Here is a 26,152-nt window from a genome sequence, read left to right on the forward strand (position 1 = left end):
TGTAACAGCCTGTAAATTTCCCACTGCTGGGATAAGGCCTCCTCTGCCATTAAGGAGAGGGTTTGGAACATATTCCACCACGCTGTTCCAATGCGGGTTGGTGGAATGCACATGTGGCAGAATTTCGATGAAATTAGACACATGCAGGTTTCCTCACGATGTTTTCCTTCACCGCCGAGCACGAGATGAATTGTAAACACAAATTAAGCACATATATATAGTGGTGCTTGCCTGGGTTTGAACCCGCAATCATCGGTTAAGATGCACGCGTTCTAGCCACTGGGCCATCTCAGCTCAATTTAATATTATAAATTGAAAACGTTATTTTTTTTTTAAAAAAGAAAATCTATATTTGTGTGATAATTTAAATGTAAATAAATAAAAAGACCCATATACACACAATATACAATATACACATAGATAATTTTATTAAAAACATAATTTTCATAAAACTTTTTAAAAATATACAAAATGGCTGACTTTCGAATTTGACTCTTACCTTATCTGTAGACATGATTATTGTTTCCGTTGTAGTAACTACTTAACTATTTTTAATTAGCGGTATTATATGTAACTTAATCCATTTGTATAAAGTACATCATGAAATATTTATTGAAAGTATTCTTACTGAACGTTAAATTCTAATACGACATATATGTTGCGTCTTTTATTTTCGTTTAATATATATTTATTTACAATAATAATAACAATATCGGAAAGACTTTTTTTTCGTTAAATTTTTATAATACCTTACATTATATAATTTAAAAAAAAAAACCTTTTTCAGTACACAATAACAACTCTGTACACGAATTCAAAATTACTTCACTACTTATCGTTAAAATATTGAGACGAGAAAACGTGGTTACATCATTAAATTACTTAATAATCATTAATTTAATAAATAAAATTCTTAATTTACAATAAATATAATGTAACATTCATCTGTCGGTTTGTTAACACACCAGTGACGAGGAAATGCCACCAAATACACAAATTACAAATCTCCTAATATTATTACCTAAGGAATTCGCACTATATTCCGTAAAAATATCTCTAGTCAACATTTTTTGTTTTATTTATTCTGTGTTAATGCAAATAAAAGCTAACTGTGTTAAAATAACAAACTTTTTTTTAAATATAATTTATGGCCTATGTAGTCTTCCATTCTTTTTTGGCTGTATACATCACACCATAACCATGTGTACAATTTTTCCTTTAAAATAATGAGCGTGGGTCCATTGAGCCAATGATAGTTGGCGCCAAACGCACTAAAATCCAAAGTAAATTTAATTTTGCTCATTAAAACATAATTTGAGTTTAAGCATAATTTATGACATTTTTACACCCACCTTGCTTTCAAATTATTTTTGAATGTGTGAATTCTAACAAATATGGCCGACATATTTAAAATATAAATTGGTGGTTAATTATGAAATTCATAATTTGTGCGTTCCATGTGTGTTAACGTTTTAAAACAACTAATATATCGATAATAAACACAGATTCATAGCTTACATATGGTTTTTTTTGTCGAAATTTTACTAAATTATCACAGACAAATATCACACCAGCAACGAAATTTATTTTTTTAATACTTACTTGTATTTATAAAATGAAACTTTTTTTTTCTTAATTGGACTCTATTCCAAATCAATACGTATTAAATATGAGAAGAAAATTCTATTTTTAAAAACAACTATACTAAATTTGATCATTTTGAATATTCCAGTCTATTGTACCTAGGGGTAAATTTACTTATAAATAATAAAAAATATCATCGATTATTTACAACTATTCCAAATAACTAGGGGTGTCTGTTATTAAATAATTGTGATCAATCATCCACCCCTAAATTTATTTGTTGGTATTATACTAAAACATTCTTTAAAATAGAGTTTGTACAAATAAAACAGTACGAACAGTCAAAATGTTCCAAAAATATATTTTCATGGATTTTTTGTCGTTCTAATTACTCATTATTTATTAAATCTAAATGTGGAAAAAAGAAATTTATATGTCTTCCTTATTATTTGTACAAAATCTATTTAAATGCACAATAGAAACTCATAAAAATGGTCATATTAAGCTAGATTCATACAATCGTTATACTTCGAACCAGTAACTACACCGTACCTTATAATGTATCTTATCACATCTCAAATGGTGTGGTTGGAGTACGTTGGGATAAAACCATGATGATAGGGTCTAATTTACAGTTAAGTAATTAAGTTGGAATTAATGTGCCACATATGCAATATTATAATTAGTAGTAACCTTAACGCTCAAACATGTTGCAACGTTAATATTAGGGTTTTGAGAAATCATTAACTTTACTTGTTTTAATTAAACTGGTTAAAATAGTCAAATTATGAGGAAATTCGAATGTTACATATCTAGTTCGGTAGTTTAACGTTTGTGTGGATCAAGCATTATATTTACCAAAATGCATGCAGACATCTTATCGCTACCCTAATTTAAATAATCGACTTTAAATTATTGTAAAGTAAATTAAATTTTTTAAATATATTTAAATAGTCAAAAGGTTATAAACTTAAAAAAATAACGTAAATCGGAACTGAAACCTTATTTCTACGCGAAAAAACTATTATTATATTTGATTTACATTAAGATCGTTGAATATAAATAGGAAGAGTTCTCATTATTTTATATATATTTAAAGATATTTCCATTAGGCAACACATACAATAATAAAAACTAGCAACTATGAAAATTGTTGATAAAGGAAGACATGAATATGGAAATACAATATACCATAATAAATCGTACATTTATATCTTAAACTACACACTATCATTATTTATTGCTTTTATTATAGCAGAAACGTTTTAAATATCATTAATTCTTACCTCTTTAAGATTCAGCGTAATCGTACAACATATAATCCTCTGGTAAATTTAAGTTACTAATAGATGTACACTTTTACGATATTTTTTAATTGATAATGTAACATTACGTATATATGACTCCAATGGCTGGCAGTAGTAAAGGAAAAATAAACAAATTCTTACCGTAAAACATTGAACACGGTTCTGAGTGAATGCATCAATTTATGTGTCAGTATGACTCGCACTTCTAAGTATCCAACCAGCTATCCAATTTAAAGTTATTGTGGGGAAGAAACCCACTCTTCATATGTATGTATGTGTGTGTGTGTGTGTGGACAGGCGTATAATAAAAAGGTATGTGTGCGTCTCGAGACGCTTGAGGGACATATCTTGAGCAATCCGAAATACGATTACATTGTGGGTTAGAGTGAGAGAGTAGGAGCCTGCCTAACGCTGTTGTATGCGTAAGAAAGGGAGGCCAGACAGACTGGCGCTGTAACGCGTTACGAAACGCAGCGGTTTATCCACCCACAAGAAGTTATAACTTTAAAAGATTTACCTTAAATTGCTATGCTATCATTGCTTAAAAAAATAGTGTTGTATGTATCAAATATGTACTAATCAAGAACTGTGCGTAGAAGGGCAAATAGTAACTAGCATTGAATATGTAAACCTAATGTATGTTTGTATTTACTCCTCTCATAGGAAAATAGTAGATACAATATATAGTAATACAGTTAGTACATAGTAGTAGGATAGTAATAAAGTATGAGTATCTAGCGACACGCTTCTTTCAACCTTGATTGTTTAATCATAAAGTCTAAATTCATACTTGCAAACCGAAAGTCTACAATTAATCTTCATACAAATAATTCTACATTTTTTATATTTTGTTCCTGCAATTACTCAAATAATTTAGATAATTAAACGTCGTCCATCATATTCACAATCGTCCGAAAATGCAAAGCTTTTTGGCGTTTCAATCGATAATAGACAATAAAATCAAATGCAATAGAATCTATATTACCGTACTTACTGGCAATGAATCGCTTTATTGGATATCATGAGATCACAATTAGGAAGAAAATTGTGTCCTTTGGGACTTCAGATCCAAGATAACATGGATTGAGACTCAACATCGAGGCCCATGTACTTGTACTTGCACAGCAAAACTAATCTGTATTCGATCTTAACCCATCCCGTATAACATTGAAGATATCAACTTGAAGTTTTTGCATAAGTATCTGACGGCTTCCAACAGTTTGAGTTTTCGTTAAAAAACAGCTCCACAGATGTAGGATTGCCTTACAAGCCGAGCGCCGGCACGGGCGCGTAGGACACGGGGCTGGGCGCGCACGCCTGCCGCACGCTCATCTCCCAAGCGTCCAGCAGCTGCCCCACCGAGCAACTCTTCGGTAGCCTACACGAGAAAGATAGATATACGATTTTAGATACGCCACAACTGATCAATTAACTGAACAATTGAACTGTATGACTTATTATCATTTTTGTTTAATAGCAATTAAATTATCAAAAAAAATGTGTGTTTTATTCTAAATAGGCTATTTGACTGGTTTTTAAAATCTATTTTATATTATTTATTAGCTGAGATGGCTCAGTGGTTAGAACGCGTGCATCTTAACCGATGATTGCGGGTTCAAACCCAGGCAAGCACCACTATATATATATGTGCTTAATTGTGTTTATAATTCATCTCATGCTCGGCGGTGAAGGAAAACATCGTGAGGAAACGTGCATGTGTCTAATTTCATCGATATTCTGCCACATGTGCATTCCACCAACCCGCATTGGAACAGCGTGGTGGAATACGTTCCAAACCCTCTCCTTAATGGAAGAGGAGGCCTTATCTCAGCAGTGGGAAATTTACAGGCTGTTACTTTACTTTACTCTTACTTTTTTTATATTATTTAGTAGAAGTTAAAGAACCCAGTAATAATTGTGTTTTTTAATTCTAGTAATTCCATATTTTAATAGCGCGCAAAAACATGGCGCTGCTATGAGGTCGGTGACGTCACTTTCCTGTATTTTTAATATGTTTTACATATACTAGAAAAGCAAAGTTTACAAGGAAGTGACATCATCATAAGCCCGGGCAATCAGGAGCTTTTTGTGTCACGTGACAAACATTTGAAAATTTGCATTTTTATTTATGGTATTTTTGAATAAATGAAGTATCATTTTCAATTTTCGTTAGTAAATAACCATTTTTAAACTCATAATATACACTGATTACAATAATTCACAATTTATTTTTCGCATTGTCAAATAGGCTATCTCTTTTTGAAATGAATGTATAATGAACAATGAACATGAAACAACGCTCCTGATTGCCCGGGCTTATGATGATGTCACTTTCTTGTAAACTTTGCTTTTCTAGTATATGTAAAACATATTAAAAATACAGGAAAGTGACGTCACCGACCCCATAGCAGCGCCATGTTTTTGTGCGCTATTAAAATATGGAATTACTAGAATTAAAAAAACACAATTATTACTGGGTTCATTATACATTGTTCATTGAACATGTGGGCGGGTATACCTGGCGCAGCGCGCGTCCATGGCGCGCTCGACGCGCGCGAGGAAGCAGTCGGCGGCGGCGGGCGCGGCGCTGCGCACGCGCAGGCGCGCCGGCGCGGCCGCCGGGTAGTCGCGCGGCACGGCCACGTGCACGGCGGGCACGCACGGCAGCCGCACGTCGTCCAGCTGAGCGATCAGCGAGATGGCGCCGCCGCCGCCCGACAGCTGCATCGTCTCCAGCGACACCTGCGCCCAAAGGACTGAGTCAATACGCTCTTTTCGGTGCCAAACAGGACCAGAAATATACTGAGTCAATACGCTCTTTTCGGTGCCAAACAGGACCAGAAATATACTGAGTCAATACGCTCTTTTAGGGCAAATAGGACCAGAAATATTGACATGTAGTTAGTTACCTTGAACCTCGAATCTAATCTGGCGATCTCACCCTGCAGGACGTCTGGAATCTCCAGGGTAGGTTCGTCCAGTTTTGGCATTTTCTGAGGTGGTGGCGGAAGATTCCTGCGATCGATACAACGCTTTAAAAATGTACTTTTTACAATATTAAAAAATATTTCAATAATAATCCTTAAGGATAATAATCAGTTTAGAAACGTTACTTGATCTCAGGCCCATTGAGCGCGTCAAGCGTGGAACCGAAAGTGCGTTTGAGCGTGTGATTGGCCAGCGGAGACTGGAGACAATTGTTCACGACCTCGAGCAGTGGGTTAAAGATTTGTTCCTGGAAATTATTTTGAGATTAGAAAACGTTTTTGAATTATTACATTAAATATTACACATCATCATTAATCCTTAAATATAAGTATATAATATCTTTCATAAAGGCTTTCATAATTAGTTTTAAATGAAAAATAATATCCAACGATGGCTTACCTTCCCAGCGGACGGCAGTCCCAAGCCGACGCCCTCGCTTCGCTTGAAATCCAGCTTCTCCAACACCACCTCGCATTTGATCAATGTCTCCAGAGGCATTCTTTTATTGGGATTCGACAAAATGTCCAAAAGGTTCTTCATTTTTGTCAGCTTCTCAACATCTGTAAGAAGCATAAAAAAGGCTTATTTGACTGTGTGTGAGCCGCGATGGCCCAGTGATTAGAACGCGTGCATCTTAACCGATGATTGCGGGTTCAAACCCAGGCAAGCACCACTGAATATTCATGTGCTTAATTTGTATTTATAATTCATCTCATGCTCAGCAGAGAAGGAAAACATTGTGAGAAAATCTGCATGTGTCTAATTTCATAGAAATTCTGCCACATGTGTATTCCACGGACCCGCATTGGATCAGCGTGGTGGAATAAGTTGCAAATCCTCTCCTCAAAAGGAGCGGAGGAATTAGCCCAGCAATGGGAAATTTATAGGCTGTTGTTGTTGTCGAGTGTAAACCACATGACGAGTCATTGGCATGAAGACTGTAACTGTGTAAACCATATGGCAAGTTATTGGCATGAACAATGTACGGAACTCACTCTCGCCCTCGCTGACCATGCGCATGACCATCCGGCGCAAGGGCTCGATGTACTTGGACAGCTGGCGCACCTTCTCGCGGTAGGCGGCGTCCTCCCCCCCCGGCGACGCCACGCCCGCGCCCCCCGCGCCCGCGCCCGCCGGCGTGTTCAGCGACGACGACGGCGACGGCGACGCCACCATGCCCATGTTCACACTGCGTGCATATCAAATAACTTTGATAAAAAAAAATACATTTGTGAAAAAGGCGTATTATTCGATACAAGATTTTGTAGATGATAAAAAAAGCATGGAATCAATACCTGTTGACTTCCAGGCAGGATAATTTAATTTAATAATTGTATTAACTTAAAAATTAACTAACATGACTGTATTTTTTTTAATGTTGAAAAAGAGTAACTACTGAGTTTCTTGCCGGTTCTTCTCGGTAGAATCTACTTTCCGAACCGGTGGTAGCTTCACTTAATTGTTAAATGACGATTCAAAAGTGCTTGTAAAAGCCCACTTGAATAAAGTATACTTTGATTTTGATTTTGATTTTGAAACGAGCGCTCTATAGAAATCGATAAGGTCTTCAACGTTCTAAGCAGTAGCATCTTAGCTGTTATTTTATGTGAAGTTAAGTAAATTAAAGATCTGGGAATATGTCACTGCAAGACGTACAAGAACCAACCCTTATTCATGCTAGAATATATCAATGGGGTTTGGTCTACATAGTATATATATTCTGATATAAATATATGATGATATGTTATTCATACATTCATATTTAAATATTAATATTTATATTGCTCAAGATAAATGAATAAATGAATATGAGACAACATCACATACATTACTCCGATCCCAATGTAAGTAGCTGAAGCACTTGTGTTATGGAAATCAGAAGTAACGCCGGTACCACAAACACCCAGACCCAAGACAACATAGAAAACTAATGATAATTTACATCGACTCGGCCGGGAATCGAACCCGGGACCTCAGAGTGGCGTACCTATGAAAACCGGTGTACACACCACTCGCCCATGGAGGTCGTTACGTAAAATACAATGAGGCTTGGTCTATATAGAACATATATTAAGTATATATGTACTATATACCCCATATATATATTCTAATACAAATATATGATTTTTTCATACAAATAGCAAGGTTTTATAAGGCAAGGTAGATATTTATAAAAATTCTAAGATGAAATATGCATATAAATTGTCTTACCGCTGTTGCGGTTGGTGGTGTGCAAGATGATGACTGGCGGAGGGCGACGGGCTGCCACCGCTGCAAGCACCCAGACCACCTAGACCAGACAGGGGGGACGATAATGCGCCGCTTAATACTCCTCCTCCTATACACAATTTATATATAGTTACTGATAATTATCATAACTTATATAATTATGTCATTTAAATAAAACAAGTTATACCGGATTTGAATCGCGTATATTAATTATTTTTGGCATCCCGACGCTTCGAGCACTTTACAGCGTTCGTGGTCACGGGTAGACTAAGTATAGGTAGTCCAGTAGGGTAGGCTTAGTCTACCCGTGACCACGAACGCTGTAAAGTGCTCGAAACGTTGTGTAATAATCGCGAAAATTTAAGACAACACTATAATTATGTCAGTTGATCGGATTGGCCGTAAATGTATATTTTAAATACCATATTATTTAATAAAATATTATTCGATTTCTTTATTTTATTTCCTCGTAGTATAATAGTAGTTTCTTATAGATATAATATCTTAGCCTTAAAGTATAAAATATTATGAAAAGATCATATTATTATTACCATATAACATATTACCTGTGGAAAGGCTTTCTGCTATAGTTGGGTAACTCATACTCACCAGTAATTCTATCTACCCAGTATTAATGGCGAATAAGTCAGTGCTATGCAACAAAACATAGTAAATAAGTTGACAGTTCACTGACAACATAAAATTAATTTGAAATTTTGATAAACATGTTAACATACCCGTATTATGTAATAATATAAGACTTGTTCCTGTTTTGGTTAATAAAAGGGCCATTAACCCCACTCACCCATGGATACAGGGCTTGGACCTGGCATGTTAGGTGATGAAGCAGAGGGTGACGGGCTTTGTCTCAAGAACTGGTTATGAGGTGGTGCCCGAGGGGCATATCCAGCTCCCATCACCACCTCCTTACCCTGTCCACGATGCATCTGCTGCAGCATGTTGATGTTTACAAGCTGATTGTTGCCCATACCACCCACTGGAATGGTATTACAAATAATATTTATAACACTGTTATAAATACTGGTATCAAATTAAATTCAATATGTCTTATGTTATAATTACGAAAACATTTAAAAAAAAGAAAGATCTCGTTGAAGAGAATTGTTATGAAATTTATAAATATGTATTTAACAACAGAACTGTTCACTCATTTAATGAGAAATACTCACACATGACCTTTTCCGAAAAATATTACATAATTAGGTGATTTTAACATGAATATAAGAGTTATTATTAATTTACTGTAGAAATATAAAGTTCACCCAGAGACTTCAATACTTACCCATTTGGTTAGGCATTTGTCCTTGCATTTGATTAGGGGCCATTTGTCCCCCCATTCCACCGACAACTTGATTGCATTGCATCTGCCCCACCATTGTATTAACGCCTGGCATTGGAACTTGCATGGTGTTTGACATGGACATGTTGGGTATCATCTGCCCCTGCATTCCTGACGCATTCAACTGATTCTGCAGCTGACTTCCCAAGGTATTCCCCATGTTCATCCCCCCCACCATATTACCACCCATTTGTCCTTGATTACTGACCATTCCCAGTTTATTTTGCAGTTGCATATTGATTTGTGGTCTCTGATTTAGTGTTTGGAGTAAGTTTGTAGCTGTTTGAGCTTGTGGACCCTGAGATACAATGGGGCCTTGTTGGTTCATCTGTCCTTGCATTCCTGCCATACCTGGGTTTGGGCCTAAAACTCCCTGTTGCATCTGCCCTTGACCCATTGTCATCATTTGATTTCTTGTCCCCTGGGAGGCCATATTTTGTAATGCATTTATTGGGTCTGTAGCCATACCAGGCTGGCTGTTAGGACCTTGTTGTTGTTGGCCTTGCTGATTTTGTACTTGGTTACTGGCACCTGGCTGATTTTGGTTAGGACCTTGCATGTTTGGGGCGCCTTGATTTGGTTTCGATTGAGCTAAGAGTAAAGTAATAGATTTAAAAATGTGAAACATTATTATATATACTTTTTTTAGGTACTTTGCAATGGGGATTACAAGATCTAGACTATTCAACATTATTGAATAATAAAAGCATTACGTCCACTGGTATGAATGGCCAAGAAATCTATACTTACACATCTCCCTCACGTGCAGGATGAGTTTTGCAACCATATTCATATACTCCTCACGATTCTTAGCCTTCATGAAAACATGATTTTCCATTTCATTACTGTTCCTTGCTACCTGCATTCCCGACCTCTGGATAACCTCTTCACTGCAATTGGATGCAAAAATTATTATAATTAAGCTTTGTTTATCAACCGAACATTAAAATTTGGTAAAGAACTCAGACTATAGGTGCATCTATGGTAAGTTACAAAATTTACAATGAAACATTGAGAGCATATACACCCTAGTTTTAAATTTATCATGGTGAAAGGAATAGGAGTAAAAGTTTCTCGAGACAATAAGACTAAATTGTAAATTACAACTTACATCTTTGATACAACAGTTTGTCTAACGCTTTGAGTCCTCCAGTTATTATCATCCGAACCCATTGCGCTAAATTTTAAGTTATCCATGATGAAAGGAACCTTGTTTCTCACAAATAAATTACAATACTTATCAAACAAGAAACTGGTAATATTTTTATAATAACGCGACAATCACGAAAGCGACGCACAATATTGGATAATTAATTTGTCAATGTCATATGAACTTGTCAACAGTGTTGCCCGTGATTAGGATATATGGATAAGTATATTTTCAATTTCTATTTTTCGCACTAATGTAAAAGTATATTAATTAAACAAAAATATTTGAAATATTTGTAATATTTTATACTTTGTTAAACTTGTAAATATTATTTTCTTGGAATATTGTTAAGGTAAGAATACAGAAATCTAAAAAAATATAAAAATTGGCACTTGGCATCATTATAATAAATGTCAGGCTCAAGTTTAACTTGTTCAACAACAAAACATGAAAACAATTTAACTATAACCGATAACGTTTTGGGCTAAGATAAACGGTATCCAATTTAATTTTCGTAGTGTCTATTACGTTAACTCTATAAAAAAGCATTTTTACAATTATGTCTACTTCCACCGTTTTGCGAGTAAAACGTCGGCTCGAAGATAATCCACAAGATGCTTTAGTGCTTATGTGTAAAAGAAAGAAAACAAATTCCGATGAGATTGCTCCTTCGCTATTCGTATTCCGAGGTAGTGTGGAAAATCAGGTGGGTATTATTTATATTCAAAACAGACAGAAATTGTATTGTAGACAGGAATTGTATGCTTCAAATAATTTAAGGTATTTATGCTTCATTATAGAGACCACATGGATTTACATTGACAGAATGTGTGTTTTTATAGGAACCTACACACGTAAAGAATATTGTCCCAAATAATGTAACATTCAAAACATCTAGTAATGTCAGTGATATAATTAAGAAAATACGTAAAGAGAGAAAAGACGTAGCTGCTGAAAATCGGTATGAAGTTGTCAATTGCAGCAGAGGTTTAAAAGACGAGACTGACGACGATAATTACGATTTAGTTGATTTACAAAAAAAGGATGTACAAGAGAATGAGAAATACATGTATGATCTTTACACACCGGCCAAAGAAGATTTTGATATTTCCATGTTGGATAATCTAGTCAGGTAGGACTATTTTCACTATAAATGAGAGTTAGGTTATAATGGTTATACTTATTTGTAAATTGTGTCAAAATATCTCTATTTGACTACATGGAACATAATTTATATCAATATTAAGGAAGTGTCTATAGCTTATATGATTTTAACCATTTGACATATTAATGTAAAATATTTAAAAATACATGCAAGGTACTGTTGCTTTACATTACATATAATAAATTAATTAATTATTTATTTAATATACCTCTCAAAATGTTTGAAGTATTTTGTCCATTGTTCGATCCAAATTCAATAGTTTCTCTGTAGTTCTAAATTCTTAACCTTTTAAAACTTTATTTAAGATTGGAAAGCAATAATTTGAACTACAATTATTTGGTGTCAATGATGTATCTGAAGTCCATAATATTTTCAAAACATTTGTTCATTTATTCCATTCTTATTTTTGTTTATAATATGTTTATAAATTTAACAGTCATTTATTTATTTTTTATTTCAGTATTGAAGATTATGAGACCAATTTGATATTTGGGTCATATAGAGATAATGGCTTAGCAGATTCAGATGAGGATGACAGTGAAGATTCAAATGCAGAAAATGACTGGCGGAATGACTATCCAGATTCTGATCCCAGCAGCCTCGATGAGGAGGATATGATTAAAGCTGTAGAGAATTGTAACTTAGGTAAACTTAACACTACAAATATAGTAGTCTATGTAAAATGACAATTTAAAAGTGCTTGTAAAAGCCTACTTAAAGAAAGTATATATTAATTTTGATTTTTGAAGCATATATTCAAAAATCAAAATTAATTACATTTTATTTATTATAGTATAAACATTTGTTTTTTTGTGTTGAAGTGGAGGAGGATATTAAATATTCTTTTTTGAATGTTTTGAACATTTTCTAGGATAATATTGCTACCAACATAGGTTGACCTATTAATGTAAACCTATAATTTCATGTCATGCAATTTGATAATACAATACAGGGGTATTATTATACTCTATAAACACTTCTTGAATAATAAATCTTTATTTGTAATAACTTAATCAATATTACAGTTACAATTTAATGTCACAATGGTTAATTCCTCTTTTCTGCAGTAATTAGAAATCAAAAATCAAAATCAAAATAAACTTTATTCAAGTAGGCTTTTACAAGCACTTTTGAATCATCATTTAACAGTTAAGTGAAGCTACCACAGGTTCGGAAAGTAGATTTTACCGTGAAGAACCGGCAAGAAACTCAGTAGTTACTCTTTCTTAACATTCAAAAAATACAAAGTCATGTTAGTTAATACAATTATTTAAATTAAAATATCCTGCCTGGAAGTCAACAGGTATTAATTCCACACTTTTTTATCATCCGCAAAATCTTGTATCGAATGTGCACATATATGAAATATAAATTTTATTTGTAATTGTTCTGTAATTATTATTACAGAGGATGAACTGTCTAGCGACACAGGGGAGGATAAGATATACGATGAACCACCAGATTTATTTAATGAAGATGTTAAACGTTATGGCGCTGCTTATGCTAAATATAAGGCCAAAGTTCTAGCAGAACAGGCAGGTCTGTCTGATAGTAGGAATTTCGTACACAGTAATCTCGTTGAGGAAACACTGGGATATAAAGATGACAGCGATGAAGGATTCTATTACGGTCAGGAAGAAGACTCTGAGCAGTTCAGAGAACAATATGCAGATGAATCGTCAGACCCAGACTAAAATTGAAATTACACCTATTTTAATGATTTATAAGATTAAATTTTTTATATATAATGCATTCGTTTTTCTTTAATGCTAAACAATGTCACCATTAGGGAATTGTTTTCTGCAAATTAGGAAAATATAGGATTCTCCCTTTGATTGGGTTGTCTGGAAGAGATGGCTAAAAAGCCATAAGTCCGCCCATTGTACAACACTTTTAATGTACTTCTTTTGTTTTGTTTTTTTTTTTAATTCATTTTTTTTTGTATTTTATTAATTTTATGTTACTTTCTTTTTTGTTTCTGTTTGTGGTGTGCAATAAAGAATTATAAATAAAATAAAAAAAAAATAGGGTCAGTAAAACTGAGCTTGGTTTGTACTGACTGACTTGGTTTCTACTGAGTAATCGACATATTCATTCACAATTACACCGGTCTATGGTCTGTATGTCACTAGCGAATAGATGAGGCAGTGTATTCCTAGTACAGACTGTTTTTTGAGCATGGTTACTACGCAGGTGATATTTCTCACTTTCTCAGTATGTATTGGTATCAACATTTTTCTTGTTACTGCTCCAATAAACAAAACAGCTAAGCTATTCAATAGCAGACTGTTGCTCCAGATGATTTCATGACGAGAGATTACAAAAAATATATATGCTATAGGATATAAGGAGTTAATTTTTGTAGGTTAACTATATTACAATAGACTGAGACCCTTAAAATTGTGTAATGTGTGACGAGCTATAGATAAATCTTTTATTGCAGTTGGTAATTACTTTTTGTTGTTGACAGTAAAGTATGACCTTTCTTACGAATAACGTAAAAAAAGATGAACATTTATAATTGTGTGATTGAAAGATTATTTTATGTTGTGGGTCTTGTTACTCTCTATTATTTTGTTTGTTTAATTACAAGATTACAAACATAGACTTATATCTCATATAATCTACATTACTGGAACAAACCGCCCGCTACTCAAATTTTGTTCATTTAAAGCTACGATTAATTGACCACAAATCGCTTAATCGAATACGAGCTACAGAAAAAAAAATTATAGCAAAAATTAATTGTTTGTTGTTCTGTATTCTTAATAAATTTGGACATTTTTATTTGAAGGGTAAATAATTATTATTTATATGAGCACTAAGTTTACATTATTTATGGCAAGTTTAATTATAATTTTTGTAAACAAACAATTTCATGAAAATTATTAGAATGACATCTTGATATGCCATTTCACTTACGCCTTACTAGATTTACCTAAGAGGCTAAGGAGATCAGGATAACCGATATGCTGACATGCTTTACATAAAACAAATATGTCAAAAACGAAAAAAGATAAAAAACAAATTCATTTTAATATGAATTTACCGATACCGTCAGTACAGTAAAAAAAAACTTTCAGAGAACAATTAAGTTTTCTATGGACATCATTTTTCTCTTGTAAGTATTAAATTGATTTCTGTTGTCTTATAAGTTCTAACAAGATATATACCTATTTGTCAAATGGTTTAATCGATTAAAAGTCATTTTTATGATCATTATCGAATAAAATAATATTACTGTGATACTGTCGTGACATGCATGATTACGATTAGGCTTTTAAATTAAAATTTTAGTGATATTCCTATTGATTTCTATAAATGTAGTTTGTTATTTTGCTAGAATGTATTAGGTTAGGTATAAATTAAAATAATATTATATGAAGTTTAGGTACTTTTTTATATATATAACGATATGGCAAAGGTATAGGAAATTAGGGAATAAATAAACACAGTCTTAATATGTGATAAATAATAATTTATTGTCTGGCGTATTTTACAATATCAATGTACGCGTGTATCGCGTAACTATGTATTATCATTTTAATAACATCATATTATGGTTACATTATCGTGGCATATTATTTCAACATTAATATTTGGCCGATGTTACTAGGCGTATCGACATTAAAAATGTATTGAAATGTAATTTGATTAACGATTAGTTTATTGACATGATTTCTGATAACTTTAGCCGTAATATTATTCGAGAATATCATACATTTAAAACTATTTTTTTAAAACACTGATTATGGCACGACACATCAGATGCTATGTTGCTTTATTGGTATAATGTCATGATACGTTTACGTAGTACCGATTAAGTCGTAGACAAAGTATTCATTTAAAGAAAAAAAGTTTTTTTTTAGATTTAAGATTGAGTGGTAAAAGAAAAATATAAAATACATTAAAAATAAAAAGTAAAATAAATATTATAATATCTCTAGTCCACCTGTACTGTTTTGTCAACGACTTAACAACAAATAATTACGTCACGAACGAACTGATTGGTTACGTCCGAAGATCAACAATACGGCCATTTACCCGAAAGTTGGAAAATTCGAGACTTATTCCAATTTAAAGACAAACACAATATGAATACACAAATTTTATATGTATATCTACGGAATAAGTCTTTTATTTACTTAATCCTATTACTATAATTAGTGAGATACCTATAAATGCAAATTACAATAATCTAGCGATGCTTTGGCATTGACAAAACATGGTATTTTGCGTGAACTTCTTACTAAAAGAGAGGAAATCTCTTTACAATATTACCTACTATTAGAATGACGTTTATAGTGTTGCAATATGTTTCTTCCATTTAAATATTTACTTTATATTACTAGCCAGTGTTGTACAAATTAGAAGATAAGTTGCAGTGTTGCCATACTGGCAACAATCTCACAATAAGTACTGTAATTCACCTCTTTAATGACATTTGTATATTAACTAACTATATTGTATGATGCAGAGAGACTTGCATCGAAACCCATTATAACAATAAAGTTTTAACAATGTCGACACTGCGGGGTATGGTTATTTACAATTTTATTTTATTTGGACAGTACGTATTAAAACGTTAGCACAATATTTCCAAGCATATTGTTACCAAGACATAAAAATATGTCTTATTTTTTTATTGGTTATGCTTTCAGTAAGTGTACTTGGTAGAGTTTTTTCATGTTATAGTAGAAACACAGAAAAGAGGTGAATTATAGTTATATTTTAAATATATTATTTGAGGTCGAACTAAGGGTTCCATAAGGTACAAATAGGGAAGAGTTTTAATTAGTTTTATACTTAATGACACTACACGGAATAATAATTATTAATAATAATCGATTCTATGATTTTTCTTTTCAATTAATCTAAATTTAGAGTTCCGTAAATTTGACATTAAAACATATTCAATCAGGCATTTACTTAAATAATTCTAAGAATTGTTTTATAAGTTTGTATATATGTAGTGTCATTAATTAGGAGTAAAGTAAAAACGACCGTTTTATACAAATGGAATGAGCATTCTATTGCTTATCAAGCAAAGATTGAATAAAGTTCATCTAAGATTCTATTAATAATAAACAAAAATTAACAACAAAGAAAGAACAATCACTTAGAACAAATGGTAATAAAATTTAGTTACAATGCGATAATATCTTTACAAATATTTACAATTTGGTATTTTAACGTATACTAATACAATGACGAAGAGGTTAACCTTTTAACTAGTAATGAATTTACATAACAAGATAATTATAACAAACCTAAACGTGGGCTCTATGTACATTAGCCGAGATTTCATTCATTCATTCACTCAATGAAAATAATTAAATGTCAAAACATCAATTTGGCTTTGATATGCAATACGAGTGGCTTATATCGAATTAAATTTTATATTTTATAAATTATTGCACATAGTTTTTTTTTTTTTTTAATATAATTCAGAAAAGGAGTGGATATACACTTTTATTAACAATTGGAAGCAAAGTAAGCCATGGAAGGATATTTAGAAAAAAATTAGTTGGCTTGTTTGAACAGCGGCCATTTTGAGTTCTCTGTATTATGACCGCTAGAATATGTTTTAACCATTTCATACAACGGGTGCGTCGTTGACCCTCGCTGGGACATTGTTATTGGCAGCGGCGTCTTGGTTAGCAGCGGTGCAATAGAACTGTTTATGCGCTTTGTACGTGTTTACGTACTTGAATGATATGTTGCAGGATTTGCAGAAGTTGGGAGTATCTTCTTCCGTTTCTGGTTCTTTTTTAATATCAGCGGGAGGGATGGGAGATGTTTGTTCTTCCGGTTCCGGGTCCTCGGTGGCGTGGACGAGACGCGCGTGTCTCACGAGATTGCCGCGGTACGACGACGTATACGCACAGGAGCCGCACCGGTAGACTCGCTCGCCCACCGCTGGGTTCGGCGAAGTGGTCTCCCGATTATCGTCTTCCTGTATACAAGAGATGTAGTTCTCCTCCTGAAATTGAAACAAAAAAAATGTTATAATATTTGTGGATTTACCAAATTAATCAGTGATATAATAAGAGATAAATTTAAAATATACAACATTTTATTTATGCTTATATAAGTAACTAGCTGTGCCGTACAAGGTCGCAACCTTGTACGCTTATGAATTTAACAAAAAAAAAAAATAGTGGAGCCTAAGTTACATCTTATTATATCTGTTATATGCCAGTGAAAGTCTTATTAAAATTGGTCTAGCCGTTTTAGATATTAGCCGAAACAAACAGACAGACAAACAAAAATTGTAAAAAATGTTATTTTGGTGTATGTACCGTGTATAAATGCATATGCATTGAGTAAAAAGGAGCTAGTTAAATATTACAAACAGACACTACAATTTTATTATACTTATAGATGCGTAGCTAAAATGTTGTTCTTTTATATAATGTATTTTAAGGCATCAATACTCACATGAAGGTCAGCGGGCTTCTCGCGGAAATGCATTCGTATATGAGTACGCATGCCACGTAGCGTGTTTCCTCTGTATCGGCAGATCGTGCAGCGGAACGCTTTGACTCCGGCATGGGATTCTAAGTGGCGTTGCGCCGCTGCCGTCGTGGGAGACACTACTTCGCAACACGGACACTTTCGTCCACCATCCGATCCTGACGCAGGTCGTGGCACTTCAGGAATGCTCCGAGGCGATCGAGTCTCTCTTTTCGTACAGTAATATGATTGGTGAGTGGTTAAATTATCTAGGGAACTAAAGTGTATTCCACACGCCAAGCAGATAAGTTGGCGGTACTGTGGTGGCGGACCAGGCTCCGGTGGCGCTGGACTAGCTCGTTCTTCTCCTCCACCAGCAGAGCAGTAGTGACGTTTATGTATACGATAGTTTTCAAATTTGCAGAATACTATATTGCACTCTTTACATTTGGAAACTCCTTGTTTAACCAATACTTGAGGTGACGTCACGGGCAATTCTGTAGCTAGTCGTAATGCCAAGGCTGGTGGTAAAATCGGAGGTGGGACGACCGGTGTAAATTTTTCTTCTGGAGGAGAAGGCACACTTGGTGGTTTTGGAGTGGGTCCTCTTGAATTACGGCGGCGTCTCTTAGGTGAATTTTCTCCACTTGGCGAAGAAGATCTTCTAGAAGGAGATGGTGTACCAGGAGATCCTGGTAGCGATGGAGCACAAACTATTTGTTCTGGGGTCGTAGAACGCATCCGGTTCTCCTTCTCGTGTTCATCTGTAGTAACGGATTCTGGAGATCGACGAACGCTCAGATCTAAAGGTGTAGCCCCATCTCGAGATGGTTCTCGTGGTCTATTAGCCGATTTCAAAACCTCAGGTTCTTTCACTTCCGGATTCATATTTGGCAACGCTCGACTAATAGGTTGAAATGTTCCATTTGGTAATAAAAAGCAAGGCGTATCTGGATCTGGTAATGTGGTGCCTGGAAGTGTGCTAGCACTTCTTAAAATAGAATATGGAACTATGAGAATCGGATTTGTTGGCAAAGCTAATGCATATTGGTTTTGAGCAGGCGGGGTGGCCCCAGGAGACGGAGGCGCGGAACCCGATGTTGCAGATCCAGCCCTGGCCGCTGCTAATGCTTGTTTCACAACTTGTCTCGTATTACAGTAATGAGCTTTATGCGCTCGGTATGTTTTAACTGAGCTAAAATGAATATCACAATCTACACAATATCGATCTTGAGCTGGTGGACCTTCAGTTGTTTCGCCGTTTGATGTAGGAGGTGGTACGGGAGTGCCACTGTTCACCGGTGACGAGGAATGCATTCTCATATGACGATTTAAACTGACTTTTTTATCAGCGCTATACGAACAATATGTGCACGCATACTGCTTGCCCAGCGGTCGCGGCGTTTTTGAGTCGCCGCTTGACTCGTCGCCCGCTGCATCTATCGGTGTTTCAGTACCATCGGGTTTCGTTCTACGTTTTGAACAATAGTGTTCTTGATGTGCTTGGAGCGTACTGAGTGACGAATATCGTATTCCACAAGGCTTGCACATGTAGCCGGGTGGAGTCACGGTCGCTGCAGGAAACAGCGCCGGAAAGTTAGCCGCCGTGAGAGCTAAGCCATAATCTCTCGCTTGTTGCGCTGGAGCGGGCGGTGGTGACGGCGAGGGTGGCTCATGCTTCAGGGACGTTGCTTGAGGTGCAAGGGCTGGATCAGTAGCTAGACTTGCGTTAAGGCGTAGGCGTGGTGGAGATGCGGTCGCTGATCCCTCGGAAGTAGGTGAAGCTCCACCGCTCGAAGCAGCTCGCTCTCCACCCGAGCTCGGCGTGCGAGGTTCTCCTGGCATTGCCTCGCTCTCGTTTCCCCATTCCTCGTCCTCACCTGTAAAATAAAGTGAAACCGTTTTATGTTCATTCTATAATTATCAATGCGCAAATGGGATTCAGAATAGTTCGTTTAAATAAAAGAAATCGACAATATCGGTTCCTATTAGTGTTGTTAATAGCGGAGCGATGCTAAGTTGGCAGCGGTTTTCTCGCGATAGTCGTCACTCGTCACGTTTCACTCGCTATCTGTCGACGTCAGACAGATCAGGCCTTTGGTCGAGGCATACATTAGTGCTCCTAATTGAGACGTGCTCGCGGTATGTAAATGTTCCGTGTGGGTGGGGTGTAGGGTATTGAATTATGCGAGCAATGCAATGTTTTACAAACATTTCCGTGCATTAAGGAAATAAAATCTTCGACCCGTCAGTGGGAACCGGTCGCACGACCCTCGTCCGTCAACATTGCGCGTGAGTATGCTTTCGACCATCGAACAAACAGAACAAAAAGTTAACGGACCTTGTTGTAATTGGATCTGATTTCCAGAAAACGCTCGCTCACCTTCCTTTTTGAGCGACAACGATCTCGACCGGGCGAGGAATTAACCTATCTTTCGCGCAGCGATCTCAACTCAAAACGCCAATTAATGAGAGGCTCAACTTCATTCTCCTGCCCCTGTGAAGATCATTATATGGGCACGACAGTGAGATGGACGCGACGATTGGCGCGCGCACTGACCGCCATCTCGCGGTAACGAATGCAACTTGAATCGGATTGCGTTCGGGTCACGCTATCCTAGTCACAGCGCAATTCGATTGGCTGTTACGATTCTGCAGTGACGCGCGATTGGTTTGGTTTGTACTCGGTTTATCTGGCAGCTTAATGTCGGCGTCATACCGAATGCGAGCTATCGCAGTTCGTTAGTTGCGTTCGAGCTCCCGTTTTTCCTTAAGTAAGTTATAACTTCTGATTGTTGAGAAAGGTTGAATGTTCAATCAGATAGATGGCGTGACTTGGTGTCGTTTAAACAACTCCGCAAAACCGAATGTCGATTCGTTAAATGATATTCATCAGCATCCTTTTGTCTTTATAAACACGTCAAATAATGTGGTTAAAATGGCTTTTATATCAGAGACAGGCATGCAATTCGCATAACTATTTTGTTTGAAGCGTCAAGTACCCGCATTGCTTTTAATAAAGCAGAGACTAGAGGCTAAAGCGATATCGGTTTACAGCGTTTGAATAACAAACGGCACCGGTAGAAGACGTAAAATAATTGCCGATGGGTTTGTTGCTTATTCAGTATAAGAGAGAAATACGAAATAATTACGAGATGAAAATGAAACGAGACACTAAAACGTTTAGTGAAACGATTTTGTTCCGTTCAAAAAAATCTCACACATCAAATGCGTTTACAAGCACCATTAAACGACCATTCAAAATTTTATAACTGGTACAAACACCGAACACGTGCCTACATGTTTATAAAAAAAACAAAAGCCGCCATCTTGTCCTTACATTTATCAGATCGGAGATCAGGGTCCAATTAAAATAGTCGTGCATCGAGGCAGTCACAATCGACGCGATACGGATCTCTTACTGTGACGCCGGTGACCGATCACCTAGAATACGTTATCTGATATCACTACCTGTGATTAAAAAAAAAAAGTGAATCGAAATGAAATCATCGACCGTTAATTTTTATAAATGGCAATACAATTTTGTACAAAAATAAAATCAACTACAAAAAAAAATATTAGCATCGAGATTAATCTTGTCAAATAAATATCTAATCGTATATATTTCGTTTTATTGATAACTATTCAAAACTATTAGCTTTAAGAGGGAACATTTAAATCCGCGTCCTGCAAAAAGGCAGCGTCGAAAGCTTGTGCAATTTTAAAGGTACAGCGAATTGATCGCGTAAACCGATAGTAATGGCTTTTAATGTCAGCATCGATCTCCGATACACACGAGCTAAACAGATTGTGTTAATGTTACTCCGTGTTGCTAATTTATTAACTTGAATCGTTCTATATTGCACACGTTTCCTTTCATTATATTTATTTAAGTTTTATTTGTATGTGAACAAAATAATAATTTAAGCTTTATGGAGGGATCGTTAGCTGTATCACAAAAATAAAATAAAAAGTTATAACTGTACTGAAATTAACATAGGTAGTTAAAGTTAAATGAAAATGCTTAGACATTATTAATTAGCCGATTTAACAAGTAATAAATAAAAAATAAAGAACTTAAATAAAGGGTAAAGACGTGTGAGTCTTAAGTGTAGTGGAAAGTATTTTAATTAAATAAAACACGGTAATTGAATTTATGCTGATCTTGAAATGTAAATACGTAATGAATACATATTACGATTATTAAATAATAAAAATAAATAAATAATTGAAATTACAAAACTTAATTATTTTTACAAATACAAAATATGTACTAATAATTATATGGTTTTTTTTTTAATTTGACAGTTGCATATTATTTGAAATTATAAATCCTAAAAATAAATAATTGTCTATTGGTTTGGCAACATCGATTTTAAACAGATAACGTTCCATTTATCATAGAGACAGTTAACATTTTATCCGTTAAGACATCACATGTGGGTTGAAAATGAAATATTATGAATCATTTACTTATGTAAATAAGGTTGTTATAAGGTACATAATATATAGGCTATTGTAGATAAAACGTAGAAAACTGTGTATAATTTATTGCTTTGAAATAATAATGTACATATTTTATCACTTGTGTGATAAACATGGATTGCTAGTTTTAGTATAAAGCTTACTTTCATATAATTTTATCTGTTGAATGGAATTTTTGGTGATAAAAGGAACCACAGATTATGCCATACATGCTCACAGCAGCCACTAATCCGAAATCATATTTAGAAATGGAAGCTTTAAAATTTCGAAATTAATATTTATGAAATAAATTCAGGTACAGATTAAAAATATTTCCCGTGTTCTATTTGGATTTAAGCTTCAAAAAAAGTTGTGTATTCATATATTTAAAATTCGAATCAATATATACAAAACAAAACTAATTTTTTTAAAGCGAAGTCGACAACCCTTTAGCTGTGAATCAAAATATTAAAGAGGCTTACATTTAAAAAGTTTTTACTCGTTATCTCTGAAGTTACTGAGAAATAAGTAGGTGTATAAAACATTACTTCAGCTGAATGTCACCACGTATTCTGATAAAAACTTGTCTATCATCCACAGTGATCTCTGCAAGTGTCTGCGGGACGGACGTCGTGCGTCACGATCGGACGGGTATTTGCATATCGCGGGTTCGATTCCACTATCGAGTTACGCTATTTGTAAGCTGTATTTTAATGGTTTGCCTTCGAAGTTACGATCGAATGGTCTGTAGTGTGGTAGGTTGATGTTAAAATTGTATTATTTTGCTTAAATTATACTTTATACGATGAAAACATTCTGCTTTCGATATGTGTGTGTTAAAGGGCAATAAACCGACGATCTTTTTACCTTATTGTGTATGTACCTGTACGATCACTAATTAAACTAAGGATTATTATGGATATTAAGGATTAGGATGTTATTATACTTTCAGGATCTACCAAAAGTAACATTACCGTTTTTGCATCATCATTTATATAAAAAAACATAAATAATTTTACCCAGAAACAAAACGTAGGTTAAAAATAAAATTTATAAAATATATGAATTAATTAATAATTTCTCTATTAAAACGATTAAGTCTTGTTTTTGAAGGAGTTACCCGTGGCAAAAAAACAGATAATTATTCGGACACTAAAATCTTTAAAACTATATTTCAACTTGTATATAATAATAAAAACAATAAAAAAAATTGTATTTTCGAAATTGTTATCATTGAAATAAACTTCTAATTACTAGTCTTGTAAGTACTTTGATAGCGCTGTGGATAATAGTAAGTTGGCAATGCCTTATCAGTCAACATAAGAACAAGAAAGGCGCAGACGTGGCAACTCACAAAAACATTGGCTCACGAAGGTAGATAAACATTTCCACAGCTCTATAAATCTAGATGTCTTCAACAGTACACTGTTATAGCTATTTTCCATTAAATTAATTTATTTAAATGAAAAAATAAATAAGGTGATACAATATCTTGTTCCATACAGATAATTTAGGCCAAAAGTTTGGAACTTATTTCAATTCATATGGAATAAGTTGGCAACACGAATTACATGTTTTACATTTAATTCAAAATCTGTAATTCTTCTTTCTGTTAACTGCCTGAAACTGAGATTACACGAAATCATGAGGGCTTCGAGCGAGGAGGATGCGAATAAATCCTCCTTGCTGTGTACATGATTACGGCGACACGTCATTTTTCAAGAAAAAATGATTACGCTTGGTGATTTGGACTTCAAATAATAATTAAAATTATTATAATACATAAAATATTATATTTAACTGATTAAATTCATTATTATTAGAAATACTTCTTCATGCTAATACGTATATTAAAATACGGATTATTAAAAAAACAAGAGAGAGTCGCGGATGCAACGACATTTTAAAAAAATATTGTAATATTCGATTTGTTAACTTCAGGGCAATACTAGTTCACAAAATAAAATCAACAATAAATAAATGCTATACATTAATATTTTATAAAAATAAAACCAACAATAAATAAATACTATACATTCTACTGGCTTATTTATTATTATCCAGAGCAAAATACTCTTCTCATTTCTCCATCTTCATACACTGGCGCGATTATTTGTTTAATATCAAAATTGAAAGTCAATTCTAATCGCTTGAGATGTATCAGCTGATCGACTAATCTCCTCGTAAACACGGATCAAATGAACCGTTACTGCTTTTAATATTGTTGCTATCAACCAATCCGGTTTCAATATTATTGATAGACAATGATCTGTATCTTTCGGGACTAAAACAGTTCCCATCGTCATCTACCGGACGTGTTGAAATGGTGCCGACTTTTCTCGATAAATAATCCGAAAATTCGAAACCGGATAAGTTAATCGTCAACTGATTGTAATATACATGCTTTAGTTAGTTAATTAGTATTCTGCACGGTACATCTTCAGACATAGAGGAAATTATATTTTTTATCGATTTATTTTTTTTAATCGATTTTATGATTAGATTTGTCATTAAATTATACTTGTGAAAAATTTTAAACTTTGGTAATATTTGTATTTGACTTTTTTTTTTGGTTTAATTCGTTTCCTATGACGACAACTAGACTTATAATGGATAAATAAATAAATATGAGACAACATCACATACATTAAGTACTCTGATCCCAATGTAAGTAGCTAAGGCACTTGAGTTATGGAAAATCAGAAGTAACGACGGTACCACAAACACCCAAGACAACATAGAAAACTAATGATAATCTACATCGACTCAGCCGGGAATCGAACCCGGGACCTCAGTGGCGTACCCATGAAAACCGGTGTACACACCACTCGACCACGGAGGTCGTCATCGTCGGATGGTTTTCTTAAGTATTTTCTAGTGATAAAAAAGAGAACCATCTTCTGTTTATAGAAACAATAATTGACTTCAATGCCGTATTTTTTTAGTCGATCGTTCTACTGCGTTGTAAATACCATTACATTTTTATTGATATATCGTAGTTACTGAATAACTATAATGAAACAGTAAGACTCTCGACGAATAACTTGATAAAGTATACTAATTACTAAGCGTTCGTACAATCGAGGCTAAGTACTTACATAATAATTAAAATGTATTAAATAAATAATAAAAGCAATTATTTTCACAACGAAGGTTGTTTTAAGCCACAATTATTTATACATACATTATAAAAACTAATAAGCGTGTAAATGTATTCACGTTTTCTTTAACTGACCTAATTCTCGGTGACGTTTTACTTTTTATAAATCACACTGCCATAGACAATAATAATTATGTATTATTATTACATTGCTCATATTCCGGTCTAAAGGAATAGTAAGCCTAGTAATCATTTATCGAATTTTATAATAAATTTTTATAATATTTATTTTATTTTTTGAAATGGCAACACTAATAACCCATATACGTTCGAGCTGAAACGTTCAAAC

The 26,152-nt window shown here is 34.3% G+C and overlaps 3 protein-coding genes across 7 annotated transcripts in view; 1 reads left to right on the forward strand and 2 right to left on the reverse strand.

Annotated features, from left to right (window-relative positions):
• Window positions 1-4,071: 4,071 nt before the first annotated feature.
• LOC124531323 (mediator of RNA polymerase II transcription subunit 15) lies at window positions 4,072-10,775 on the reverse strand. Of its 3 annotated transcripts, none has more exons than XM_047105841.1 (11): window positions 10,580-10,775; window positions 10,219-10,358; window positions 9,412-10,059; window positions 8,914-9,105; window positions 8,091-8,169; window positions 6,875-7,068; window positions 6,279-6,439; window positions 6,005-6,126; window positions 5,801-5,906; window positions 5,410-5,633; window positions 4,073-4,269 (listed from the first exon to the last, which is right to left on the reverse strand). In XM_047105841.1, exons 1-11 carry the CDS (start codon window positions 10,663-10,665, stop codon window positions 4,155-4,157), a joined length of 2,067 nt encoding a protein of 688 aa, XP_046961797.1. In that variant the 5' UTR covers window positions 10,666-10,775; the 3' UTR covers window positions 4,073-4,154. The 3 variants fall into 3 exon arrangements, with proteins under 3 accessions (XP_046961798.1, XP_046961797.1, XP_046961795.1); XM_047105839.1 differs by having other exon boundaries at window positions 4,074-4,269; window positions 8,091-8,217; XM_047105842.1 differs by lacking the exon at window positions 9,412-10,059 and having other exon boundaries at window positions 4,072-4,269; window positions 8,091-8,217.
• A 299-nt stretch (window positions 10,776-11,074) lies between these two features.
• On the forward strand, window positions 11,075-13,533 carry LOC124531046 (probable RNA polymerase II nuclear localization protein SLC7A6OS). The gene is made up of 4 exons (XM_047105468.1): window positions 11,075-11,324; window positions 11,461-11,750; window positions 12,244-12,428; window positions 13,191-13,533. Exons 1-4 carry the CDS (start codon window positions 11,178-11,180, stop codon window positions 13,475-13,477), a joined length of 909 nt encoding a protein of 302 aa, XP_046961424.1. The 5' UTR covers window positions 11,075-11,177; the 3' UTR covers window positions 13,478-13,533.
• Window positions 13,534-15,240: 1,707 nt separating this feature from the next.
• LOC124530890 (zinc finger protein ush) overlaps window positions 15,241-26,152 on the reverse strand; it is a 223,941-nt gene continuing 213,029 nt past the window's right edge. For all 3 annotated transcript variants that reach the window (XM_047105249.1, XM_047105248.1, XM_047105250.1), the window contains exons 2-3: window positions 18,225-20,119; window positions 15,241-17,766 (exon numbers count right to left, since the gene is read on the reverse strand). In XM_047105249.1, coding sequence (XP_046961205.1) covers window positions 17,380-17,766; window positions 18,225-20,119 — 2,282 coding nt within the window. In that variant the 3' untranslated portion in view covers window positions 15,241-17,379. The remainder of the gene's footprint in view (window positions 17,767-18,224; window positions 20,120-26,152) is intronic.

Source organism: Vanessa cardui, chromosome 7 (assembly GCF_905220365.1).
Source record: "Vanessa cardui chromosome 7, ilVanCard2.1, whole genome shotgun sequence".
NCBI lineage: Eukaryota > Metazoa > Arthropoda > Insecta > Lepidoptera > Nymphalidae > Vanessa > Vanessa cardui.

Excerpts from the sequence above, each read along its gene's own strand:
- LOC124531323 (XM_047105839.1), bottom strand. The coding sequence starts at position 10,665 with ATGGATAACTTAAAATTTAGCGCAATGGGTTCGGATGATAATAACTGG. Across the intron at positions 10,359-10,579 it reads CAAACTGTTGTATCAAAGAT|TGAAGAGGTTATCCAGAGGT; the intron begins GTAAGTTGTAAT and ends ATCCAATTGCAG. Across the intron at positions 8,218-8,913 it reads TCCAAGCCCTGTATCCATGG|GAGGAGGAGTATTAAGCGGC; the intron begins GTGAGTGGGGTT and ends AATTGTGTATAG.
- LOC124531046 (XM_047105468.1), top strand. The coding sequence starts at position 11,178 with ATGTCTACTTCCACCGTTTTGCGAGTAAAACGTCGGCTCGAAGATAAT. Across the intron at positions 11,325-11,460 it reads GAGGTAGTGTGGAAAATCAG|GAACCTACACACGTAAAGAA; the intron begins GTGGGTATTATT and ends GTGTTTTTATAG. Across the intron at positions 11,751-12,243 it reads ATGTTGGATAATCTAGTCAG|TATTGAAGATTATGAGACCA; the intron begins GTAGGACTATTT and ends TTTTTATTTCAG.